The following is a 22,153-nucleotide window of genomic DNA, read 5'->3' on the forward strand; positions in this document are numbered from 1 at the left end:
TCCCAGTGGCTTCTTGATTGGTATAAAGTGATTTTATCAGCCTGACTAGATGTGCCGATAAGTCCAGCTCTTGTAGGGCCTGCTATAGCTTGTCATGGTCTTGATGTAGTCGATAGAGCACATGTAGATATTATTCTCCAGCTTTTTCCATGGTCCATCGCAGGTTTGCAATATGGTCACGCGTGCCATACCCTCACCGGAATCCTGTCTGTGCATCAGTGAGCGCCGCTTTGACTACTGATCTCAGTCTTTCCTGTATAATTTTGAGAAGGATCTTGCATGCGGATTGAGGGCTATTGTTCGGTATTTGGAACAATTCTGGGAATCGCCTTTCTTTGGCAGAGGGGTGAAGACAGATCTTTTACAGTCCTGTAGCCATTGTGCGGATACCCATACTGCCTGGCACAGTGCCGTGATGGTTTTTCAGTGGTACTGGCCGCAATAGCTCTGTTGGTTTGTTATGTATGCCTGGCGCTTTATTTTTGGTTGTTAGTTGTTTCATCAATTGCTACATCAATTGGCTGAGGAGCTCTCTAAGAACCAAATCGCAGCCATCGCATTGTTTCATTAGGCGCCGCATTGATTGGTTCTCGAACACTGCCAGCCAATGGGAGCCATCGCTACTTGGAGACAGCATTTATGGATCCCAGAACCAGGAAGCAATCTTCTGACAGCTGAGGACTGTAAGCAAGCGCTCCAGAGGCAAGTGGGAGGACACGGGCCACGGCTGCTAGGTAAGTATAGTAAGACATCCCCTGAAAATAAGACTTAGTGCCTCTTTTGAGGCAGAAATTTAATATAAGACAGGGTCTTATTTTCGGGGAAACATGGTGGTTGCCGAACTTTGTTTTTGTTGCCAGCCGCCTTTGCTGCTCTTCTTTTATCGGCTATTCTGAGGGTTTGGCTGGACAAGTAATAGAGGTTTTTAGTTTTTTTCCTTGCTGCTTTTGGTGAGATGTTTACTGGCTGATTCAATAACCGTTAACCGTATTTCATGACATGGCTGCTTTTTGATGCTTTTTTTTCTTTGATGTGTCAAGCAGTTCAAATTTGTTTGCTACCTCATTAGTGTATGATTTGGGGGTTTTAGAGATGTAGAATTTTCTCAGTGGAGCGCCTTTGTTAATGCTACAGAATTTGATCTTGATCTTAGCTGCAAGGAGTTTGTGATCAGTGCCGCAGTTGGCGCCAGGAAATTTTATTTTATTTTTTTTTTATTGCAATTACTGAAGTTTGCCAAACATGATTACATGGGATATGATCAGTTTGATTTTGATGGAGACCATTGGGAGATGTCCACGTGTACACTCGGCATTTGGGTTGCATAAACCATGTGTTTGGTATCCTGAGCAAATTTTCTCAGCAGAACTGTACCAGGCGATCACCGGCTTCATTTCTTTCTACCAGCCTGACTCTTCCTGTGATGATTGCTTTTGGCTGGCTGACGACTTTGAAATTTAAATCGCCCATAATGTAAATGAATATCTTCTTTGACACTTTTAAGAGTTTTATGGACGTCGGCATAAAAATCTTCAATGGTTTCCTCATCGCCATCCATCGTTGAAGCATAGAACTGTGAGATTGAGATGTTCACTGGCTTACCACGTATCCGGATTGAAATAATATGGTCGCTGATTATTCTAAAACTTTCTACTGCCTTTCCATTTGTTTATAATATAGGTTACTCCAGTCCTCTTTATTTCCCTGTATCCAGCATAGTGCATTGTGAAGGCATTAGACTGAAAATATCCATTACCCCTTCAGTGCAATTCACTAATCCCAAGAGAGCATCTAGGTGTGTCAAGACAACTAGGAGGTGAGTGAAGAGACTTGTAAGCCAATGCCTCCTCTGGGAAATCTATGCAAATATGGAAGATGGAACAATACCTCTGCGGTGCCACCTTTTGAATGGCAGCCATCCAATAGGTGGCGCTGAAAAGGTATTATTCCATTTTCCCTATACTGCCATCCAATGGGTGGCGTAGCAGAGGTATTCTTCCATCTTCCTTATTTGCATATATTTCCCAGAGGAGCATGCTTGGCCTTATAAGTCTCTTCACTCACCTCCTAGGTGTCTCCACACAACTTCTAGGTGCTCTCCTTAAGGATAGATGATGCCCTTCCTGACCCATGTCACAGGTCTCTCACTAGCCAAGCTAGAATCCTACTGCACATTGATGGAGGGAAAAAAACCCAAACAGCTGTCTGTATATGGATTTCTGGCTTGGTTTTCAATTCCCAATCTTTGTTGTAAAGACTTGTTTAAAGGGTCTGACATTAATTTGAAGGAATGTTGCCATCCAATAGGTGGCGCTGCCGTGGTATTGTTCCAGCTTTCTTGTTTGCATGAGCTTTCCCCCAGTTGCGTCATGAGGAAAACCCCAACTACTTGTACTCGGACCTTGCTCTTCCCCATTCGTTTTAGAGTATCCTTTGGTCTGGGAAGCCTGTTGTCAGATACCATATCTGAATCATTTGAAAGCTCTTTCATAGGGTTTCCAAGGCAAAGTTTTCAGAGTAGAAATGTAGGTCTTTCCCTAACATTCCCTATTAATCCAGGCTTGGGACTAGCATATAGGGATGACTCCTACATGGCTGCATTGATCCACACTAGCGCAGCCTATAATAATTATGTACACTCCAGTGCTCCATCTACATAATCATATAATTGCTGATGGCATTAGATTGGTATTTCATATAATTTGCTGCTCAGTAGAATTAATTGTAATTTTATGGATAATTAAAACTAATACCAGCTATTAGTTCTGCCCCACACTTTAATCTAATACACTGCCTAGCGTCCTACATTAACCCGTTAGTGTCAGCCCCATCGGGAAACTACCTCCTCAGTAAGTGGGCTTTAAGCCTAGAGGATGTAGTATTATGCGTCCTCTTAGGATTAATGCCCACTTGCCTGAGGACATGACAGCTCCATGCTGTCGGTGCCCGCAGGTAGCCGACAGCATGGAGCTGTCATCCCGGGCTGTGGGCAGTCCCCCCCCCCCCCCCCCCAACCCCCCCCCCCAACCCCCCCCCCCCCCGGCATTGCGATTGGCTCTATCCAATGGATAGCGCCGATCGCAATAAAGTAAATTAAAACTTTGAAAAATGTTAAAGATTCAGCTGCCCTGATGGATCACCTGACAAGTTTCACCTCCCCTCATGGATCCGATCCATGAGGGGAGGTGAAAATACTCACCTCAGGTCCGCCGATGTCCCTGGTGTTCCGGGAACCAAAGTCCCCGTCTGCGCATGCGCGCGCCCAATGTCAATCATCGGGCGCGTGCACAGAGGGGCTCGAGCCCCGGTAAATTTAAAATCCCTCTGCTCCTGGCTGCCATGTGTAGCCAGGAGCAGAGAGATTTCACCGGGGATATTTCAAGTAAAAAAAAGTGTAAAAAGTTTTAAAAAGTTAAAAAAATTTAAAAAGCTTACGTTTCATCTCCCCCCACGGATCATATCCGTGAGGGAGGATGAAATGACGTACTTAAGGCCCGCGGATTTATCCGCAGACCTTACCCCAGCTTCTGCGCACGCGCCCGTCGCCAAAATGGGAGGCGCAGCGCAAAAGCCGTGGATTGCCAGGGTAATTTAAAATCTCCCTGCTCCTGGCTTCAAAACTTAGCAGAGAGCCTGGAGATTTCACAGGGGGCCGCGGTGAGCAGTTCCTGATCACGTAAAAGTAAAAAAAAGGTGAAGGCTCATCTCCCCTCCACGATGCGATCGGTGAGATGAGATGAAACTTTTTACCGGAGGCCTCCGTATTTGTACCCCGACGCGATCTTCCTCCCTGAACTTTCCCGGATTCTGCACATGCAACCACCGGCAAAACACCGGACACATGCACAGGAAATTTAAAATCTCCTTGCTCTCAGCGACCAACGGTCACCGAGAGCCTGGAGCAGTGACCTTGTTGAGCGGTCGCCAGTCACGTGATAAAAAGGTAGCGATCTACATTTGGCCGGTCTTACATAACGGGATAGGTATTACGGATTCCACATGCGTCTGATCCACGGTATGACACAGATCAATCGCATTGGATTACACAATTCCGCTCACATTAGTGGGTTGGAATTGCGTAATCCACTCGCAGAAAAGAGAACGCAGCAGGTTCTGTTTTACCGCGGATATCCGCAACATAGAGCCCATTGTGCTCCATGGTCATGGATATACCCGCAGCCCATACACAAGTACCTTGTATACGGGCTGCGGGCACCTGTTTCATCGCTAAGCGACTGCGCAGGAAATACAAATAAAAAAAATGTACTGCGCTTGACTGCCTGTGTGAGTAGGCAGTTAAGCGCAGTACATTCCGCGGCCGTACGCAGGGTCACAGCCGGGCTCACAGCTGGGATCCGCTGCGGGCCTCCGCAAGCGGACTCAACCTACGGCTGCGTGAGCCTGGCGTTATTCAGACTGCTACCTGTAATACGCAATTTACAAGAAGCCCCGGGAACGCTCGCCTTCCTGTAGTTCCAGGAGCAGCTTGTTGAGCGCCATCTGTGTGAGACCGCCGCACCTCATCAAGCTTACGGAGACTCACAGAGCGCCACTTCACCCCATACCCGCTACTGAGGTCACAAAATACCCCCAAAAAGCATGAGAGGAGGGGGGATACACGATTTTATTGCCCCATGTACCCATCCCAACCAGCCTCCGTAATTACCCCTGTCTTTGGAAATACTACACAGTTCACATTATTACTTTTATCTAAGATTTGGGGAACACCGAAAAGGGCGCGGAGTGTGTGTGTGTGGGGGGGATTTTTTTAAGGTGTCAATTTTTATTCTGTACAAGTGGGCAATGGGGCCTGAAATTTATTCAGTTGTGCCCTGCAATCCAACGGGTGTTCCCTCCATTACAGGCCTTGCCATGTGTCCTTTAAGTAGATTAGGGCCACAACGGGTATGTTTTTGAACACAGGACAAACGGGGGTATCCATTTTGGAGTGAAGGTCTTCATTCCTATGTACACTGTACAAAAAAAACCAGTCTTTAAATTGCCAAAAAAATGAAAATCGTAATTTTTTTTTCCCTTCTGCTTTGCTTAGATTCATTCAAATACTGTGGGGTCAAAAATACGCAATACACCCCTAAATAATTTCGTTAAGGGGTCTAGTTTTTAAAATGGGGTCATTTGTGGGGGTTCTTTATCGTTTTGGACGCTCAATGGCTCTACAAGTGGGCAATGGGGCCTGGAATTTATTCCGTTGTACCCTGAATTCCAACGGGTGCTCCTTCCATTATAGGCCTAGCCATGTGTCCTATAAGTAGATTAGGGCCACAAGGGGTATGGTTCTGAACATGGGACAAACAAGGGTATCCATTTTGGGGTGAAAATCTTCATTCCTATGTGTGCTGTACAAAAAAACCTGTTTTTAAATTGATACAGCTGTCAAAAAAATGAAAATTGTAATTTTTTCCTACTGCTTTGCTTAGATTTATTCAAAAATTGGGTAAAAATACACAGTACACCCCTAGATAAATTCGTTAAGGGGTCTAGTTTTCAAAATGGGATCATTTGTTGGGGTTCTCTGTCGTTTTAGCCGCTCAAGGGCTCTACAAGTGGGCAATGGGGCCTAAATCACCTTTATGCTAAATTTCTGTTCTGAAAGCCATCGACTACTCCTTTCATTTTGGGCCCCGTTGTGCATCCAGACAAAAGATTAGGGCCACAATGGGTATCTCTCTGAACACAGCACAAACAGGGTTATCCATTTTGGGGTGCAAGTCTTCATTCATGTGTGCTGTACAAAGAAAGCAATTTTTAAAATGACAGAATTGCCAAAATAATGAAAATCACATTTTTTTCCTTTTGCTTTGCTTGAATTCATTCAAAAACTGTGGGGTCAAAATGGACAGTACACCCCCTAGATAAATTCGTTAAGGGGTCTAGTTTTCAAAATGGGGTCACTTGTGGGCGTTCTCTTTGATTTTGGCCGCTCAAGAGCTCTACAAAAGTGCTATGGGGCCTAAAACGCCTTCAAGCAAAATTTATGTTCTGAAAGACACTGACTACTGCTTTCATTTTAGGCTCCGTTGTGCATTCAGACATAAGATTAGGGCCACAATGGGTATATTTCTGAACACGGGAGAAACGGGGGTATCCATTTTGGGGTGTAAAACCTCATTTTCATGGGCACTATGGGAAAAAAATATGTTTTTAAAATGACATTAAAATTTAATTAATTCCTGAAAAAACAGTGGGGTCAAAATACTCATGACACCCCTCAGTGAATACATTAAGGGGTGTAGTTTTTAAAATGGGGTCATTTGGGGGGGTATCATTCTGACACTTATGAGCTTTTGCAAACTTGGCTTGGTGCAGGAAAACAACGTGTTCTTCAAAATGCTGAAAAGTAATGTTAAATTTGTACGTCATTAGAGATGAGCGAACGTACTCGTCCGAGCTTGATACTCGTTCGAGTATTAGCGTGTTCGAGATGCTCGTTACTAGAGGAAAGCACCACGCGATGTTCGAGTTACTTTCACTTTCATCTCTGAGACGTTAGCGTGCTTTTCTGGCCAATAGAAAGACAGGGAAGGCATTACAACTTCCCCCTGCGACGTTCAAGCCCTATACCACCCCCCTGCAGTGAGTGGCTGGCGAGATCAGGTGTCACCCGAGTATATAAATCGGCCCCTCCCGCGGCTCGCCACAGATGCATTCTGACAGAGATCAGGGAAAGTGCTGCTGGTGTCGGAGCTGCTATAGGGAGAGCGTTAGGAGTGATTTTAGGCTTCAAGAACCCCAACGGTCCTTCTTAGGGCCACATCTGACCGTGTGCAGTACTGTTGAGGCTGCTTTTAGCAGTGTTGCACAATTTTTTTTTTTTTGTATATCAGGCGTGCAGAGCATTGCGTCCGCAGTCTGCAGTCATTGTACAGAGTATAGGGCCAGTACTGGTGAGGCAGGGAAAGAGATATTCAGGCTATATAGGCAGTGGGCTTTTTCCAAAAAAATGGGGAAAAATACTATATTTGGGCTGCCTGTGACCGTCTTCAGTTTACTGCGTGTTTGCTGGGGGTAGTAGTCCTAATTAATACGCAGCTAAGCGTTACAGCAGGCTTGTGCAAAATTGTTTCCTGGATCTGCTGTCTGTTACATCAGCGCCGTCAACCCGCCAGAGGGAAACCGTATAGATAATATTATACGCTGCCTACAGTATCTGTCTGCTGCATCAGCTCAGCATTAAAAAAAAAATAGAAGCAAAATACTTAGGCCTCATGTCCACGGGGAAAATATGATTTAAGATCCGCAGCGGATCTCCCGCACGCGGATCCGCATCCCATAGGGATGCATTGACCACCCGCGGGTAGATAAATACCCGCGGATGGTCAATAAAAGGGATTTTAAAAAAAATGGAGCATGAAAAAATCTGGACCATGCTCCATTTTCGTGCGGGTCTCCCGCGGGCTTCTATTGAAGCCTATGGAAGCCGTCCGGATCCGCGGGAGACCTAAAATAGGAATTTAAAAGAATTTACCCATCCGGAGTGGACCGGGAAGGTCTTCTCTTTCTCACGGCCGGATCTTTCTTGCTTCGGCTCGGCGGATGTGCCCGGCGCATGCGCGCGGCACGTCGGCGACGTGCCGCCGGCGTGAGGAATTCATCCGCCGGCCGAAAAAGATCTGGCCGTGAGGAAGAGCAGACCTTCCACGCCCGCTACGGATAGGTAAATTCTTTTAAATTCTTATTTTCAGCGCTCATGTCCGCGGGGCAGGAGGGACCCGCTACGGATTCTACATGTAGAATCCGTAGCGGGCCTGATTTTCCCCGTGGACATGAGGCCTTAAGGCCTACTACTGGCCTTTGGCAACTTGACTGCTTCTGCGCTGTGAATTCCACTAGCTCAGTCATACGCACCTACGTCTCACTACAGCCGTGCGCAAAATTGTTTCCTGGCTCTGCTGTGCGTTCCGTAAGGGAAGTCAGCCTCCAACCACAGGCCAATAAGCGGCACATTTAATTACAGCGTTCTGTTTCTGCACTACTGGTAATACAGCATGCTGAGGGGTAGGGGTAGGCCTAGAGGACGTGGACGCGGGCGAGGACGCGGAGGCCCAAGTCAGGGTGTGGGCACAGGCTGAGCTCCTGATCCAGGTGTATCGCAGCCGACTGCTGCGGGATTAGGAGAGAGGCACGTTTCTGGCGTCCCCACATTCATCGCCCAATTAATGGGTCCACGCGGGAGACCTTTATTAGAAAATGAGCAGTGTGAGCAGGTCCTGTCGTGGATGGCAGAAAGTGCATCCAGCAATCTATCGACCACCCAGAATTCTGCGCCATCCACTGCTGCAACTCTGAATCCTCTGGCTGCTGCTCCTCCTTCCTCTCAGCCTCCTCACTCTATTACAATGACACATTCTGAGGAGCAGGCAGACTCCCAGGAACTGTTCCCGGGCCCCTGCCCAGAATGGCCAGCAATGGTTCCTCTCCCACTGGAGGAGTTTGTCGTGACCGATGCCCAACCTTTGGAAAGTTCCCGGGGTCCGGGGGATGAGGCTGGGGACTTCCAGCAACTGTCTCAAGAGCTTTCAGTGGGTGAGGAGGACGATGACGATGAGACACAGTTGTCTATCACTCAGGTAGTAGTAATGGGAGTAAGTCCGAGGGAGGAGCGCACAGAGGATTCGGAGGAAGAGCAGCAGGACGATGAGGTGACTGACCCCACCTGGTTTGCTACGCCTACTGAGGACAGGTCTTCAGAGGGGGAGGCAAGTGCAGCAGCAGGGCGGGTTGGAAGAGGCAGTGCGGTGGCCAGGGTTAGAGGCAGGGCCAGACCGAATAATCCACCAAGTGTTTCCCAAAGCGCCCCCTCGCGCCATGCCACCCTGCAGAGGCCGAGGTGCTCAAAGGTCTGACAGTTTTTTACTGAGAGTGCAGATGACCGACGAACAGTGGTGTGCAACCTTTGTCGCGCCAAGATCAGCCGGGGAGCCACCACCACCAGCCTCACCACCACCAGCATGCACAGACATATGATGGCCAAGCACCCCACAAGGTGGGACGAAGGCCATTCACCGCCTCCGGTTTGCACCGCTGCCTCTCCCCCTGTGCCCCAACCTGCCACTGAGATCCAACCCCCCTCTCAGGACACAGGCACTACCGTCTCCTGGCCTGCACCCACACCCTCACCTCCGCTGTCCTCGGCCCCATCCACCAATGCCTTTCGGCACACCGTCCAGCCGTCGCTAGCGCAAGTGTTGGAGCGCAAGTACACCGCCACGCACCCTCACGCTCAAGCGTTAAACGTGCACGTAGCCAAATTTATCAGCCTGGAGATGCTGCCATATAGGGTTGTGGAAACGGAGGCTTTCAAAGGTATGATGGTGGCCGCGGCCCCACGCTACTCAGTTCCCAGTCACCACTACTTTTCCCGATGTGCCGTCCCAGCCCTGCATGACCACGTCTCCCGCAACATTGTACGCACCCTCACCAACGCGGTTACTGGCAAGGTCCACTTAACAACGGACACGTGGACAAGCACAGGCGGGCAGGGCCACTATATCTCCCTGACGGCACATTGGGTGAATTTAGTGGAGGCTGGGACAGAGTCAGAGCCTGGGACCGCTCACATCCTACCCACCCCCAGAATTGCGGGCCCCAGCTCGGTGGTGGTATCTGCGGCAGTGTATGCTTCCCCCACTAAACCACCCTCCTCCTCCTACGCAACCTCTGTCTCGCAATCAAGATGTGTCAGCAGCAGCACGTCGCCAGCAGTCGGTGTCGCGCGGCGTGGCAGCACAGCGGTGGGCAAGCGTCAGCAGGCCGTGCTGAAACTACTCAGCTTAGGAGAGAAGAGGCACACGGCCCACGAACTGCTGCAGGGTCTGACAGAGCAGACTGACCGCTGGCTTGCGCCGCTGAGCCTCCAACCAGGCATGGTCGTGTGTGACAACGGCCGTAACCTGGTGGCGGCTCTGCAGCTCGGCAGCCTCACGCACGTGCCATTCCTGGCCCACGTCTTTAATTTGGTGGTTCAGCGCTTTCTGAAAAGCTACCCACGCTTGTCAGACCTGCTCGGAAAGGTGCGCCGGCTCTGCGCACATTTCCGCAAGTCCCACACGGACGCTGCCACCCTGCAACATCGGTTTCATCTGCCAGTGCACCGACTGCTGTGCGACGTGCCCACACGGTGGAACTCTACGCTCCACATGTTGGCCAGGCTCTATGAGCAGCGTAGAGCTATAGTGGAATACCAACTCCAACATGGGCGGCGCAGTGGGAGTCAGCCGCCTCAATTTTTTACAGAAGAGTGGGCCTGGTTGGCAGACATCTGCCAGGTCCTTGGAATCTTTGAGGAGTCTACCCAGATGGTGAGTGGCGATGCCGCAGTCATTAGCGTCACCATTCCTCTGCTATGCCTCTTGAGAAGTTCCCTGCAAAGCATAAAGGCAGACGCTTTGCGCTCGGAAACAGAGGCGGGGGAAGACAGTATGTCGCTGGATAGTCAGAGCACCCTCCTGTCTATATCTCAGCGCGTTGAGGAGGAGGAGCATGAGGAGGATGAGGGGGAAGAGACAGCTTGGCCCACTGCTGAGGGTACCCATGCTGCTTGCCTGTCATCCTTTCAGCGTGTATGGCCTGAGGAGGAGGAGGAGGATCCTGAAAGTGATCTTCCTAGTGAGGACAGCCATGTGTTGCGTACAGGTACCCTGGCACACATGGCTGACTTCATGTTAGGATGCCTTTCTCGTGACCCTCGCGTTACACGCATTCTGGCCACTACGGATTACTGGGTGTACACACTGCTCGACCCACGGTATAAGGAGAACCTTTCCACTCTCATACCCGAAGAGGAAAGGGGTTCGAGAGTGATGCTATACCACAGGACCCTGGCAGACAAACTGATGGTAAACTTTCCATCCGACAGCGCTAGTGGCAGAAGGCGCAGTTCCGAGGGCCAGGTAGCAGGGGAGGCGCAGAGATCAGGCAGCATGTACAGCACAGGCAGGGGAACACTCTCTAAGGCCTTTGACAGCTTTCTGGCTCCCCAGCAAGACTGTGTCACCGCTCCCCAGTCAAGGCTGAGTCGGCGGGAGCACTGTAAAAGGATGGTGAGGGAGTACGTAGCCGATCGCACGACCGTCCTCTGTGACGCCTCTGCCCCCTACAACTACTGGGTGTCGAAGCTGGACACGTGGCCTGAACTCGCGCTGTATGCCCTGGAGGTGCTTGCTTGTCCTGCGGCTAGCGTCTTGTCAGAGAGGGTGTTTAGTGCGGCTGGGGGAATCATCACAGGCTTAGTTACAAATTAAGCCACATTAACCAAAGCGATTAATGGGTTTCACCTGCCCTCTTGGTTGGGCATGGGCAATTTTTCTGAGGTACATTAGTACTGTTGGTACACCAATTTTTTGGGGCCCTCGCCTACAGTGTAATCCAATTAATTTTTTGCCCACCTGCATTAAAGCTGACGTTACATCAGCTGTGCTGGGCACTGCAATGGGATATATTTATGTACCGCCGGTGGCTTCCTGGCACCCACCCATGCTGTCGGTCCACATGGAGTTGTAACTGCATGTGTCCACTTCTAAAGAATCCCAGTCTGACTGGGGCATGCAGTGTGGGCCGAAGCCCACCTGCATTAAACATGACATTACCTCAGCTGTGCTGGGCACTGCAATGGGATATATTTATGTACCGTCGGTGGGTTCCAGGGAGCCACCCATGCTGTGGGTCCACAGGGAGTTGTAACTGCATGTGTCCACTTCTAAAGAACCCCAGTCTGACTGGGGCATGCAGTGTGGGCCGAAGCCCACCTGCATTAAACATGACATTACCTCAGCTGTGATATGCAATGGGATATATTTATGTACCGCCGGTGGCTTCCTGGCACCCACCCATGCTGTCGGTCCACAGGGACTTCACAATAGGGAGTTGTACCTGCCTGTGTCTATGAATTAAAAACCCCGGTCAGGTTGGGGCATGCAGTTTGGGCCGAAGCCCACCTGCATTTAATCGGACGTTATCTCAGCTGTGATGGGCACTGCAATGGGATACATTTATGTACAGCCGGTGGGTTCCAGGGAGCCACCCATGCTGTGGGTGCACACGGAATTCCCATTGCAGAGTTGTACCTGCCTGTGACTATTTATAAAAAAAAACCGCGGTCTGACTGGGGCATGCAGACACCTTGACAGAATGAATAGTGTGTGGCACATAGGTTCCCCATTGCTATGCCCACGTGTGCAGCTCCTGATGGCGGTGGCACAGGATTATATTTCTCATTGCTTCTGTACAGCATTGTGGGCTATCGCCCCGCCCCTTTTAAAGAGGGTGGCTGCCTAGCCGTGCCAACCCTCTGCAGTGTGTGCCTGCGGTTCCTCCTCATGGCAGACGCACTTATAAATAGACATGAGGGTGGTGTGGCTATGGGGCCAGCGTGTGGCATGAGTGCAGCTGAAGGCTGCGCAGGGACACTTTGGTGTGCGCTGTGGACACTGCGTCGTGCGGGGGGGGGGGGTTGGGCAGCATGTAACCCAGGAGAAGTGGCAGCGGAGTGTCATGTTGTTGTGAGGGGGGGGGGCCCACTCTTGCCGCTATTGTGGCTTAATAGTGGGACCTGGGAACTTGAGATGCAGCCCAACATGTAGCCCCTCGCCTGCCCTATCCGTTGCTGTGTCGTTCCCATCACTTTCTTGACTTGCCAAGATTTTCACAAATGGAAACCTTAGTGAGCATCGGCGATATACAAAAATGCTCGGGTCGCCCATTGACTTCAATGGGGTTCGTTACTCGAAACGAACCCTCGAGAATTGCGAAAATTTCGTCCCGAGTAACGAGCACCCGAGCATTTTGGTGCTCGCTCATCTCTATTCGTCATCTAAATGGTTAAAAAAAGCACAAGTTTTTCAGATTTGCATTCAGAATAAAGTAAACAGATAGAAATATATATCTTATCAAAAATTTGTACAGTATGTTTGGACATAATTGAGATACAGTTGAAAATGTGAAAAAATGACAATTTTGTTTCAAAATTTTTCAAATTTTGGTGCTTTTAATAAATATACACAAATTATATTGGTCTCTTTTTGCAACCAAAATGAAGTACAACATGTGGCGAAAAAGCAATGTCAGAATTATCTGGATATGCAAAACCTTTACGGAGTTATGCTATGTTGAATGACGCATGTCAGATTTCCAAAATTTGGCTTTGTCACGAAGGCGCAAACAGGCTTTGTCACTAAGGGGTTAAGTAATCCTAATTAATACCCACTAAAGTTGGCGTTAGTACTGTTAGCCTAATTTATTTTTACTTAAACTAGCAGAATGTCAGTTTTACTCAAACTAATGTTCTCAATACCCATTTGATTTAATATTGGGTTTTGTCTTTTCTTTTCCCATTAAAACAAAATCCAAAAATGTAATAAATACACACAAAATTGTGTTTAGGTGATAAATACGATGCTTTATCGCTGACCATTTTTACTTTTGCATTCTGGGCCATTCTTTTTCTTTTAAATTAAATAAATTAAATAAAAAGACGGGCATTATATTATTTTGGTGCTCCTTGATTTTATGTCCTTGAAATGAACACCTTTTATTAACGCTTTTTATCAATGTTTAAACCCCCAAAAAGTTATTTGTTATGCATCGATCACTCGGACAATATGGTTTTTAGATGACACTTTTTACTATCATGGATTCCACATTGCTTTATGCTTCAATTTAGAAGTACATTAATTTCTTTGTAATCTGTAAATTTGATGTGGTTTCCAATAAAAAAAACAACCTGCTTTCAATATACTTTATTTTTCATTTAATCACCATCACTATTTTATTTTTTATGCAGTTTTATGTAACTACCCTATTCAATTATTGTCTTTTACACAATTTCTAATAGTCTGAATCTTTTTGTAATTTTATAGTATTTTTTGACCAAGTGGTCCAATTGAGGGACAAAATGTACTTTTGTTGTTGTGCCTAATTTTTCTTTTTGTCGTTTTTTTTTTTTTTTATTTATTTTTCTTTAACTATCTATTTTTAACTATTGTATGATTAGTACTCTATTTAGCCTAATCTGAGGAAGGGGCTGTACTGTGAAAAAATGCCTTGCTACCTTTGATTCTTTGGTGGGGTGCTTTGTATACAGTCTCTAGTATGTCAGTCCTAAGGAGACATGATGACACGTGCTGTACCATCATACTGAGCTACTGTGGTAATTGAATAATGTTCCTTCGATATGTATCTAGATACTGTTGCTGTGTGGAAAAACTGTTATTGAATCCAGATATTAATACACGATTACACGTCATCCTGGTATTTGTGGGTACAATAGCAGTCTGTCATGCCAAGGGTTACACACAGGTTTTCAACAAAATTGACAGCTGGTATTATGTGGCATGTTTCTTCATACTAACCACAGATGTCAATGCGGCAAGGACATTAAATTACTTTTTTCGCAATCTTTCTGCCATTACTTAATAAACAGCTGCCCTGTACTTTTAAGATTGATATATTGTGGACAGCATATCCAAATAAAAGTGACGTGTGTTCGGTTTCCCCAAGCTAGTCCCAAGTATTACATGTCGACTGACATTTTTTTGCTATTCTTTCCTTTTTAATATCTAAGATGCAGCATTAAATAAATAAAATGGTCCTCTATGCTACATGAACCTGAACCAAGGTTTTAGCAAAGTTCTACCCAAAATAGTGTTCTACTGGTTGGGTTTGCTCAACACTAGCCCTGAATACTGGTGTATAACACTTTCTAGGAGCCATAAAAGCCCCATATAACACTCCGTGTTATACAGAGCTTTCATGGCTCTAAGACTGTTATACGAGAACAGTCTAAGAGACAGTTCGAAATAACCCGGACCAAACTGAACTGTTTGCAAAAGTTTGGCAAACAAGCTGGACTAAACTTTTCAAAAGTTCACTCATCACTAGATGTTTTCATCAGTATTCACTATCGGGAGCTGGTGGTTATCAGGACTTTCCATCGTAAAACAAATTTTGGGTTTGCGGTTTTGAGAAGTTGATTCTGCCAGTGGTGCTAACATTTTGTTAGGAGAATACATTTACAAATATCCACTGCCTCTCTGTTGTGAAGACCATGAAAAACTAATTTACATTTCTTTCTTCTGGACCTTGGTGAAGATGACTGGCGAGGGGAAGAGGGTTATTGGGCTTATCTACAGTCACATTAGCTATCTTTTCAATATACTATATACATAACCACAGTTATGATTGCTAAGCATGCCAAAAGTGGGCTTTTGATCTCTGCATCATAATCTGCTACTATGTGAGGTGCAGCATGACAATTCATTTTAGGACCATTCAAATTCTGTAGAATCTTCAGTGTGGTGATGCCTACTCGGAATAGGTGGTTTTCTTGCCTTGGTGTTGTATTTTGACCTAATAAAAATGTAATGACTTGCCCAAGGATATATTACAATGATAAAGTCATGATGAGCAGGTGTGTTTTTTTATTATAATAGTATAATATAGAATGCTTTATTCTCAAGCTTTGTGGTCAGGTTGTATCCTGTGATTGTGTAAGGGGGGAAAAAAAGGATTAGTATCAGGACGGGTAATTTTGTATTGGTGTGTTTCTGTGTTAAGAATATAACAAAAGGGCATCCTAAATGGTGGTTTAAAATGAATGTTCTCTGATTTCTCTTGGGGTTTTGTACACCACTGCCTGTACACATTCAACAACTGTCAGACAGCTGTTTTCACCCCAGCTGTCCCTTACAATTGGCTGTGGGTTACCTTCTTAAATGTTCAGATGCTTTTTTTTTCCTGGGGAACAAAACAATCCAGCATTGAAATTCAACATCTCATATCCTTCTTTCCACTGACCTAATATGTCTGAAAGTTGAGCCACCGCCTATACACATGAGAGGGTTGTCCGGCCCTGCCGTCATTGGCAGGTTCAGACAACTAAAGTCTAATGTGTATGGGGACCCAAACGCTAGGGCTACATCGGGAAAAAATTGTGTATCCGTAGAATATAGTAAAATTGCTTTGGCCCATTATCCTTTTGAGGGAAAAAGGGTTGCTGATGACCTTCTGGAAGACTCCCCCAAAAATCCAACTTACTGAGACTTTTTCCGTTATTGCTACCTTTTATTTAATATTGGAAAGTGATTTTCATGTAACCAAAAGATGCTGTATAGCCCTAGCATAAATTGTGACAGAATGGTTGTGTATTAGGTATGAAAAAGCTGATGACCAAGAGAAAAGAATTAATTCGTCAAATTTTTTTTTTCTACATATTTTTAGCTGAACCATTTGGATCAAAAATCAAACAAATGAGGCTTAAAAGAGAAGACTTTGAGATTTTAAAAGTAATCGGGAGAGGAGCATTTGGTGAGGTGAGTGAACCACATTACTTTTGAATTTTGTGCTCATGGTAAAATCATAATTGCTTAGGAATGTGCATATATGGATGAAATGCATAATTGTATTATTGCACCATTGCCCATGTGGTTAAGGAGATCACATCTGTACTAGTGTTAGGGCTCCAACACACTTGCGTTTTTTAACGCTGCGTTTTTTTTAAAAAGCGATTGTCAATGGGACTTTCTAATGTTAAAAACGCACCGCAACACACCAAAAATGCAATTTGCGTTTTTAACATTAGAAAGTCCCATTGACAATCGCGTAAAAAAAAAACCTGCAGCATTAAAAAAACGCAAATGTGTGTGAGCCCTTAGAGCTGCTGTTAACATATTACGATTAATAATATTCCTAAATCGGTTCTCCCCTATCACCCCCTCCCACCCCCCTTTCTCTCTCTCGGTTGTCCTCTTTCGGCCACCCCCTCGCTTTCTCTTTTGGTTCTCCTCTTTCGGTCACCCTCTCGCTTTCTCTCTCAGTTCTCCTCTTTTGCTTGTCTTCTGCATCCTCCGCTCCGAGCGCTTGGCTGTATAACCACCGGGCGCTTGAAGCGGGGGAACATCTGGATGCAGAAAACAAGTGTGGACACCTCGCTTGTCTTCTGCATCCTTCGCTGGCAATGCAAGGTGATCGCTCATCTTGAGCGATCATCTTGCGCTGTAAATGACACAACGATGATCGCTCAAAAGTCGCTTGAGCGACATCTTTTGAGCGATTATCGTTGTTTAAATGGACCTTAATGCAAGTGTCTGTCTCCTCATCTACATGTAAGTGTCCCACTTACCATACTTTGGCATTTTAGTGGATTTCCAGTATTTTGTCCAAAGTGTAGAAGCTGCCAACTAAATATGCCAGCATATCTGTTCTAATAAAGTAAATTAGGACACTTGTAATGAGTCAGTCACCATCTTCTGCAACTGCATTCCCTCCTTGAGGGTTCTGATCTCGAAGTGGACAATGCCAAGTTATCAAATAAAATTGACATCAAAACAGTTTAGTACTGAAAGCTGAGGAATTGGCAGTGGTACATGGGCACAAGAAGGCACACACCTATGGCGGTCAAAGAAGTGACAAGAAAACTAAGGGCCCTATTACACATGACGATTGTTGGGCGTTAAAGCCTGTGATGATAGACCCAGTGATGATCTCTCCGTGAATGGAGGTGGAGTGGCCCGGAGATCTTTTCCGGTCTCTAACCTCCATTCGCAGTAAACAGGCATTCACCCATAGATGAATGATGGCCTGTTTAAACGTGCCGATCGTTATTTGATCTTTATGCCTGATGAAACTGTACAAGGAATGATAAGGGAACATATCATTTGTCATTCAGTCGCTGGCAGCGTTTACGCTGAATGATTATTGTTAAGATTCCTGAAATTCAGCAAGAATCTAAACAATTGTTCAGTGTAAAAGGGCCCCAAAGAAACCTCCAAGTCTGGTGGCATAGACCTAAGTTTTTGGAAGTCCTTCTTCTTTCCATAAAAGTTTAGGGCATATTGAGAAGTTTCTATTTAGCTATTTACTCTCTGTTTTATAAAGACCCAGGCAAAGCTCTTAACTATGAAAGCTGTTTTTAATATCTTCTCCTTAGAGATGTGATACAGGGCCAAAGCCTGAGGCTGTACCACTGACTGATGACTGATTGTGTTGACATTTCCTGTTAGGTGCAGTATTGTGGATGGCAATTTGAATACATAGAAGGTTTCCATGACATCAATATTCTTCCATATAAATACATTTTTGACACTATTTGAGCTGGTTAGGATGTCAGTAGTGATGTGGATGGTTGAACTTTAATCCGCATGATCTGAAAGAATGCACCTGACAGAAATCCGAACAGGAAATGTACTCTGTCTCTCAGTATTGTAGCCTGAGGCTTCGAGTCTGTAATTCAAGTGATCATATCTCAACACAGAACTGAGATATGGAAAAAAAAGTTTTTCATATTAATTCATGCTAAAGGGTGTTTATAAATGTATTTTGTAAGTCTCCTGTGTGTGTAAGGGTGGGGAGTAGTCCTCTTTCAGGTTTAAAGGTATACTGTAGCAATTGTAAACTGTTAATAATTTCATAATTGGGCCAAATGCCCCCCAGTATTGGACACTGCATCCAGGCTTCTTTTACAGCTGATGATGCAAGCAAGGTGGAGCATTGTGCACTTTAAAGGGGTTTTCCCACTACTTAGTTTGCTTTGCAGCCACTCTGTACTTGGTTGCTGCTTACCAGGACCTGTGATTGTTTCAGCCAATCATTGGCTATTTGAAGGTCACAGGTGAGGTTACTGATTGACTGAAGCAGTCACATGCCCTGGTCAGCAGAAACCAGGAAGTAAAGAATGGCTGTAAAACAATTGTAAGTAATGAGAACCCCTTTAAGTTAACACTACTGACTATTGGTCCACAAATGTAAGTGGTATTTGAAGAGTTTCACCTGACGGTGGGCATTCCATTTGTATGTAACCCAGAAAAGTCCTCAAATGGCACTAATTTTTTTATGTTTAGTGTATGGGAGACAAGGTGCTCTGGACAAGTATCTTTGACTTGTAAATTACATATCTATGCTTTGTGGCTTAGTAAGTGCATACTACAAGTTGATGTACTGTTGTGTATATTTATCTGTAACACGGTGCTTTAGTAGGAATAACGTGGTGATGGGGAGAAACCACCAAAGCATCATACTGCTTTGGATAAAGTATTAATTAGACAGAGTACAGTTGTCGCTAAACTAGACATTTAGCACTACGTGTGGGAGGGATTATTGACCAAAATATAACAGTTTCCACCAGCTTCGTTGTTGACATGGTGGAAGTTGCAAAAACAGTTAGCGAGCCACAGTGCATAACAAAGCTGTGGACAGAGAAGAGGGATAGGGTTAATTATCTCCTGGTTCATGTATTTGAGTTGAGCCAGTGTGGTTTCTTCTTCTTTGATAATATCCAGACGGTGGAGAGTGCCTTGTCCAGAGTTAAAGGAGGATAGGATTTGGATGCAAGTTTTCCCTTTGAAAACAATAGGAAACACTTGCCGATCAACCGGCGCAGCTGAAAGCTGCACTGGAGGATCACTACTTCCCTGAAGTGATGGGAGGCATCCGTGGGGACATTGCATAGCATGATATTGTGAAATTAGCCTTAGTCCATTTGCATTGGGGACAACAGGTAACAAGTGTATCGTTTTTCTCCAATAATGATTCGGACACCTACCAATTAATATTTTATAATCTGTCCTGTTAAGTGGGTCATAAAACATTGTAGTTAGAAAAACCCCTTTAAGGACTGGCTTACAGAGAAAGGACTTCAAATTCTTTAAAAAGTGCATCAAAATTCACTGTGTGAGCAAGGCCTGAAACTTTGAGTAATGACGAGTGAGGTATATGACTTAATGTCTTTGTGTCAGTGGTCTGCACTACTCCCTGTCAATCAAAGCTGGCATAGCCATTAACAGTGAATTCACATTTAAGGAGAGCTGATATGGGGGAATGGGACTGAGTATTAACAAAAGAAAGGTTGCAGTAGAGTCAGCAGGGCCACAACTACAAAGATATGCAACTGGCCCTGCTGACATCAGGACATGGCAGATGCTCTTTAAACACCCATACTGCAGTTAATAAATGTATTATAAAACTATAAGTTACCTTTATAGCCGTCTCTCAACAAGTGCTGTACTTGTACGGTGCTCGTCGGATTTCATTGTATGCAGTGGACTGGAAAGCCGAGCCAACTCCATATGTGCCAGCTGTCTTTAACAGCTGACATACTGCTTAAGGGCTGGGATTGGGGTTCTCTGCTATTCTAGCTTTTACAGAAAAGTTCTGAAAGCGGCATTTAAATGGTCTGTCACAGGGAGGGGGTTCCCTCTTGCACCCAAATTGCTCACCCATGATGAAATTGCCGGGTTCCATTTGGTTACTGTGGCAGCCCAGGGTATTGTCTGCCATGGATTTCTGTCTATTAAGCTCTGCATGCAATAAACTATTGCCAGTTCAATGCCCATTGGGACTACAAAAAAGAAAAGAAAAATAAGAGCAGTGCTATTTTAAAAACAAACAAACACCTTTTCTAAGTTGTTGCAAAAAATGAAAGAAAAGTAAAGTTGGTGTCACCATATTCATAGAAGTCAAATTTATTAAAATATTACTTAGTTTTGCTCATGAATATCATCTTTAAAAAAAACTGAATGCCAGAATTGTCCACCTTCGCCACCTTGTCTAAAACAAAAAATAGAATAAAAAGTGATCCCCCAAAATGGTACCACTAAAAAGTTTACAGGTTGCCCTACAAAAAACAGGCCTCACAACATAAAGTTATGAGGGTCAAAAAAATGCAATTAAAAAATGCTTTTGAGTAGTATGAAATTAAAAAAAAACTATTGCTGCATCATACTGACCTACTTTTATTCTGTAACATTTTGCTTTTTAATGAACCATGAACATCTTAAAAACACAACTCTCCCTCTAAAATTTTCATAATTGTAGAGATTTTTTTCTGTTTTCACTTACATTAGAAATTTCTAAGTTTTTTTTCAGCATTATGGAAAGTTAAATGGGGCCATTGAAAAATAATCCACGTTCTGTGAAAAAAAAGCCCTTTTATAGATATGTCAGTCTTAAAATACAGTGTTATGACTTTTTTGAAAGCAGTGATGTTCCTCATCTCACTGCCATTCTAGCTGTGATCAGTTCTTGAAGTCTTGTATCTTGTTTTCAGGTAGCCGTGGTGAAAATGAAAGGCAGTGGAAAAATCTTTGCCATGAAAATCCTACACAAATGGGAGATGCTCAAACGAGCTGAGGTAAGTTGTTGTTTTTTAGGTTTTGGAACAGAAAATGTTTTCTGTGTATGTAGTATTTTTTTTCCCACATACTGGTTTAACAGTTGTAAAAATTGAAATGGTAACATCGTCAGTTATTTTTGAAATTTTTATGCATGAAAAAGTATTTCTTTACTAACTAGAAGTTTCTGTTTATTAGCCAAATATGTGTTGTTTTTCGTGTAGTTGCTATTCTGTTAGATGTGCAAAGTAACAATGTCGTTTTTGCTTTTTCTTTTTAAAAAGTTTTTTTCATTTTTAACTGTTAAATTTTTAGCCCCACCGACATGCAGTCAAAATGGCTGTGTCCCTTCGAAAGAAAGGTTGTCCAATGGCTTCAGTTGGTGGCATTTTGACAATTTTTATATCGACTACTTTTGCTGGGGCAAATACTTAAAACAACGTTGCACCTAATGGCCCCAATACCATGCCAACAGGCCACCAGGCATTCCCTGTGATTGTAGCTGTCTAGTTACATTGTATTAACAGGCTTTAAGTATGCCAAACCATTACTAATCTTGTAGAATATAAATAGCAAATGCCATTTTGGAATTCTAGGCTAACGGCTGCTAGATATGTACTTGTTTTGCATCCCCTCAATTGGTGGGACGCATACAGGTATAATTTCAGTTAAATGAAGCCCCATGTGTCACAGAATCGTAGAATTGGAAGGCACAGCTAGGGTCATCGGGTCCAACCCCCCCCCATTCAATGCAGGATTAATTAAATAACCACAGATGGAGGTCTGTCCAGTTTCTGTTTGAAGACTTTCATTGAAGGAGAACTCGCCACCTCCCATGGCAAACTGTGCCACTCATTGATCACCTACACTATCAAAAGTTTTTCTTCTAATATCTAATCTGTGTCTCCTCCCTTTCAGTTTAATCCCATTGCTTCTAGCCTTTCTTTGTGCAAATGAGAATAGGGCTGATCCCTCTGCACTGTGACAGCCCTTCAGATATTTGTAGACGGCTATTAATGTCATTGTAAAATGGC

The 22,153-nt window shown here is 44.9% G+C and overlaps 1 protein-coding gene across 1 annotated transcript in view; it reads left to right on the forward strand.

Annotated features, from left to right (window-relative positions):
- CDC42BPG (CDC42 binding protein kinase gamma) overlaps positions 1–22,153 on the forward strand; it is a 139,611-nt gene that overhangs the window by 49,278 nt on the left and 68,180 nt on the right. The window contains exons 2-3 of the mRNA XM_066582954.1: positions 16,234–16,325; positions 21,056–21,139. Coding sequence (XP_066439051.1) covers positions 16,234–16,325; positions 21,056–21,139 — 176 coding nt within the window. The remainder of the gene's footprint in view (positions 1–16,233; positions 16,326–21,055; positions 21,140–22,153) is intronic.

Source organism: Eleutherodactylus coqui, chromosome 11, assembly GCF_035609145.1.
Source record: "Eleutherodactylus coqui strain aEleCoq1 chromosome 11, aEleCoq1.hap1, whole genome shotgun sequence".
In the NCBI taxonomy this organism is placed as follows: Eukaryota; Metazoa; Chordata; class Amphibia; order Anura; family Eleutherodactylidae; genus Eleutherodactylus; species Eleutherodactylus coqui.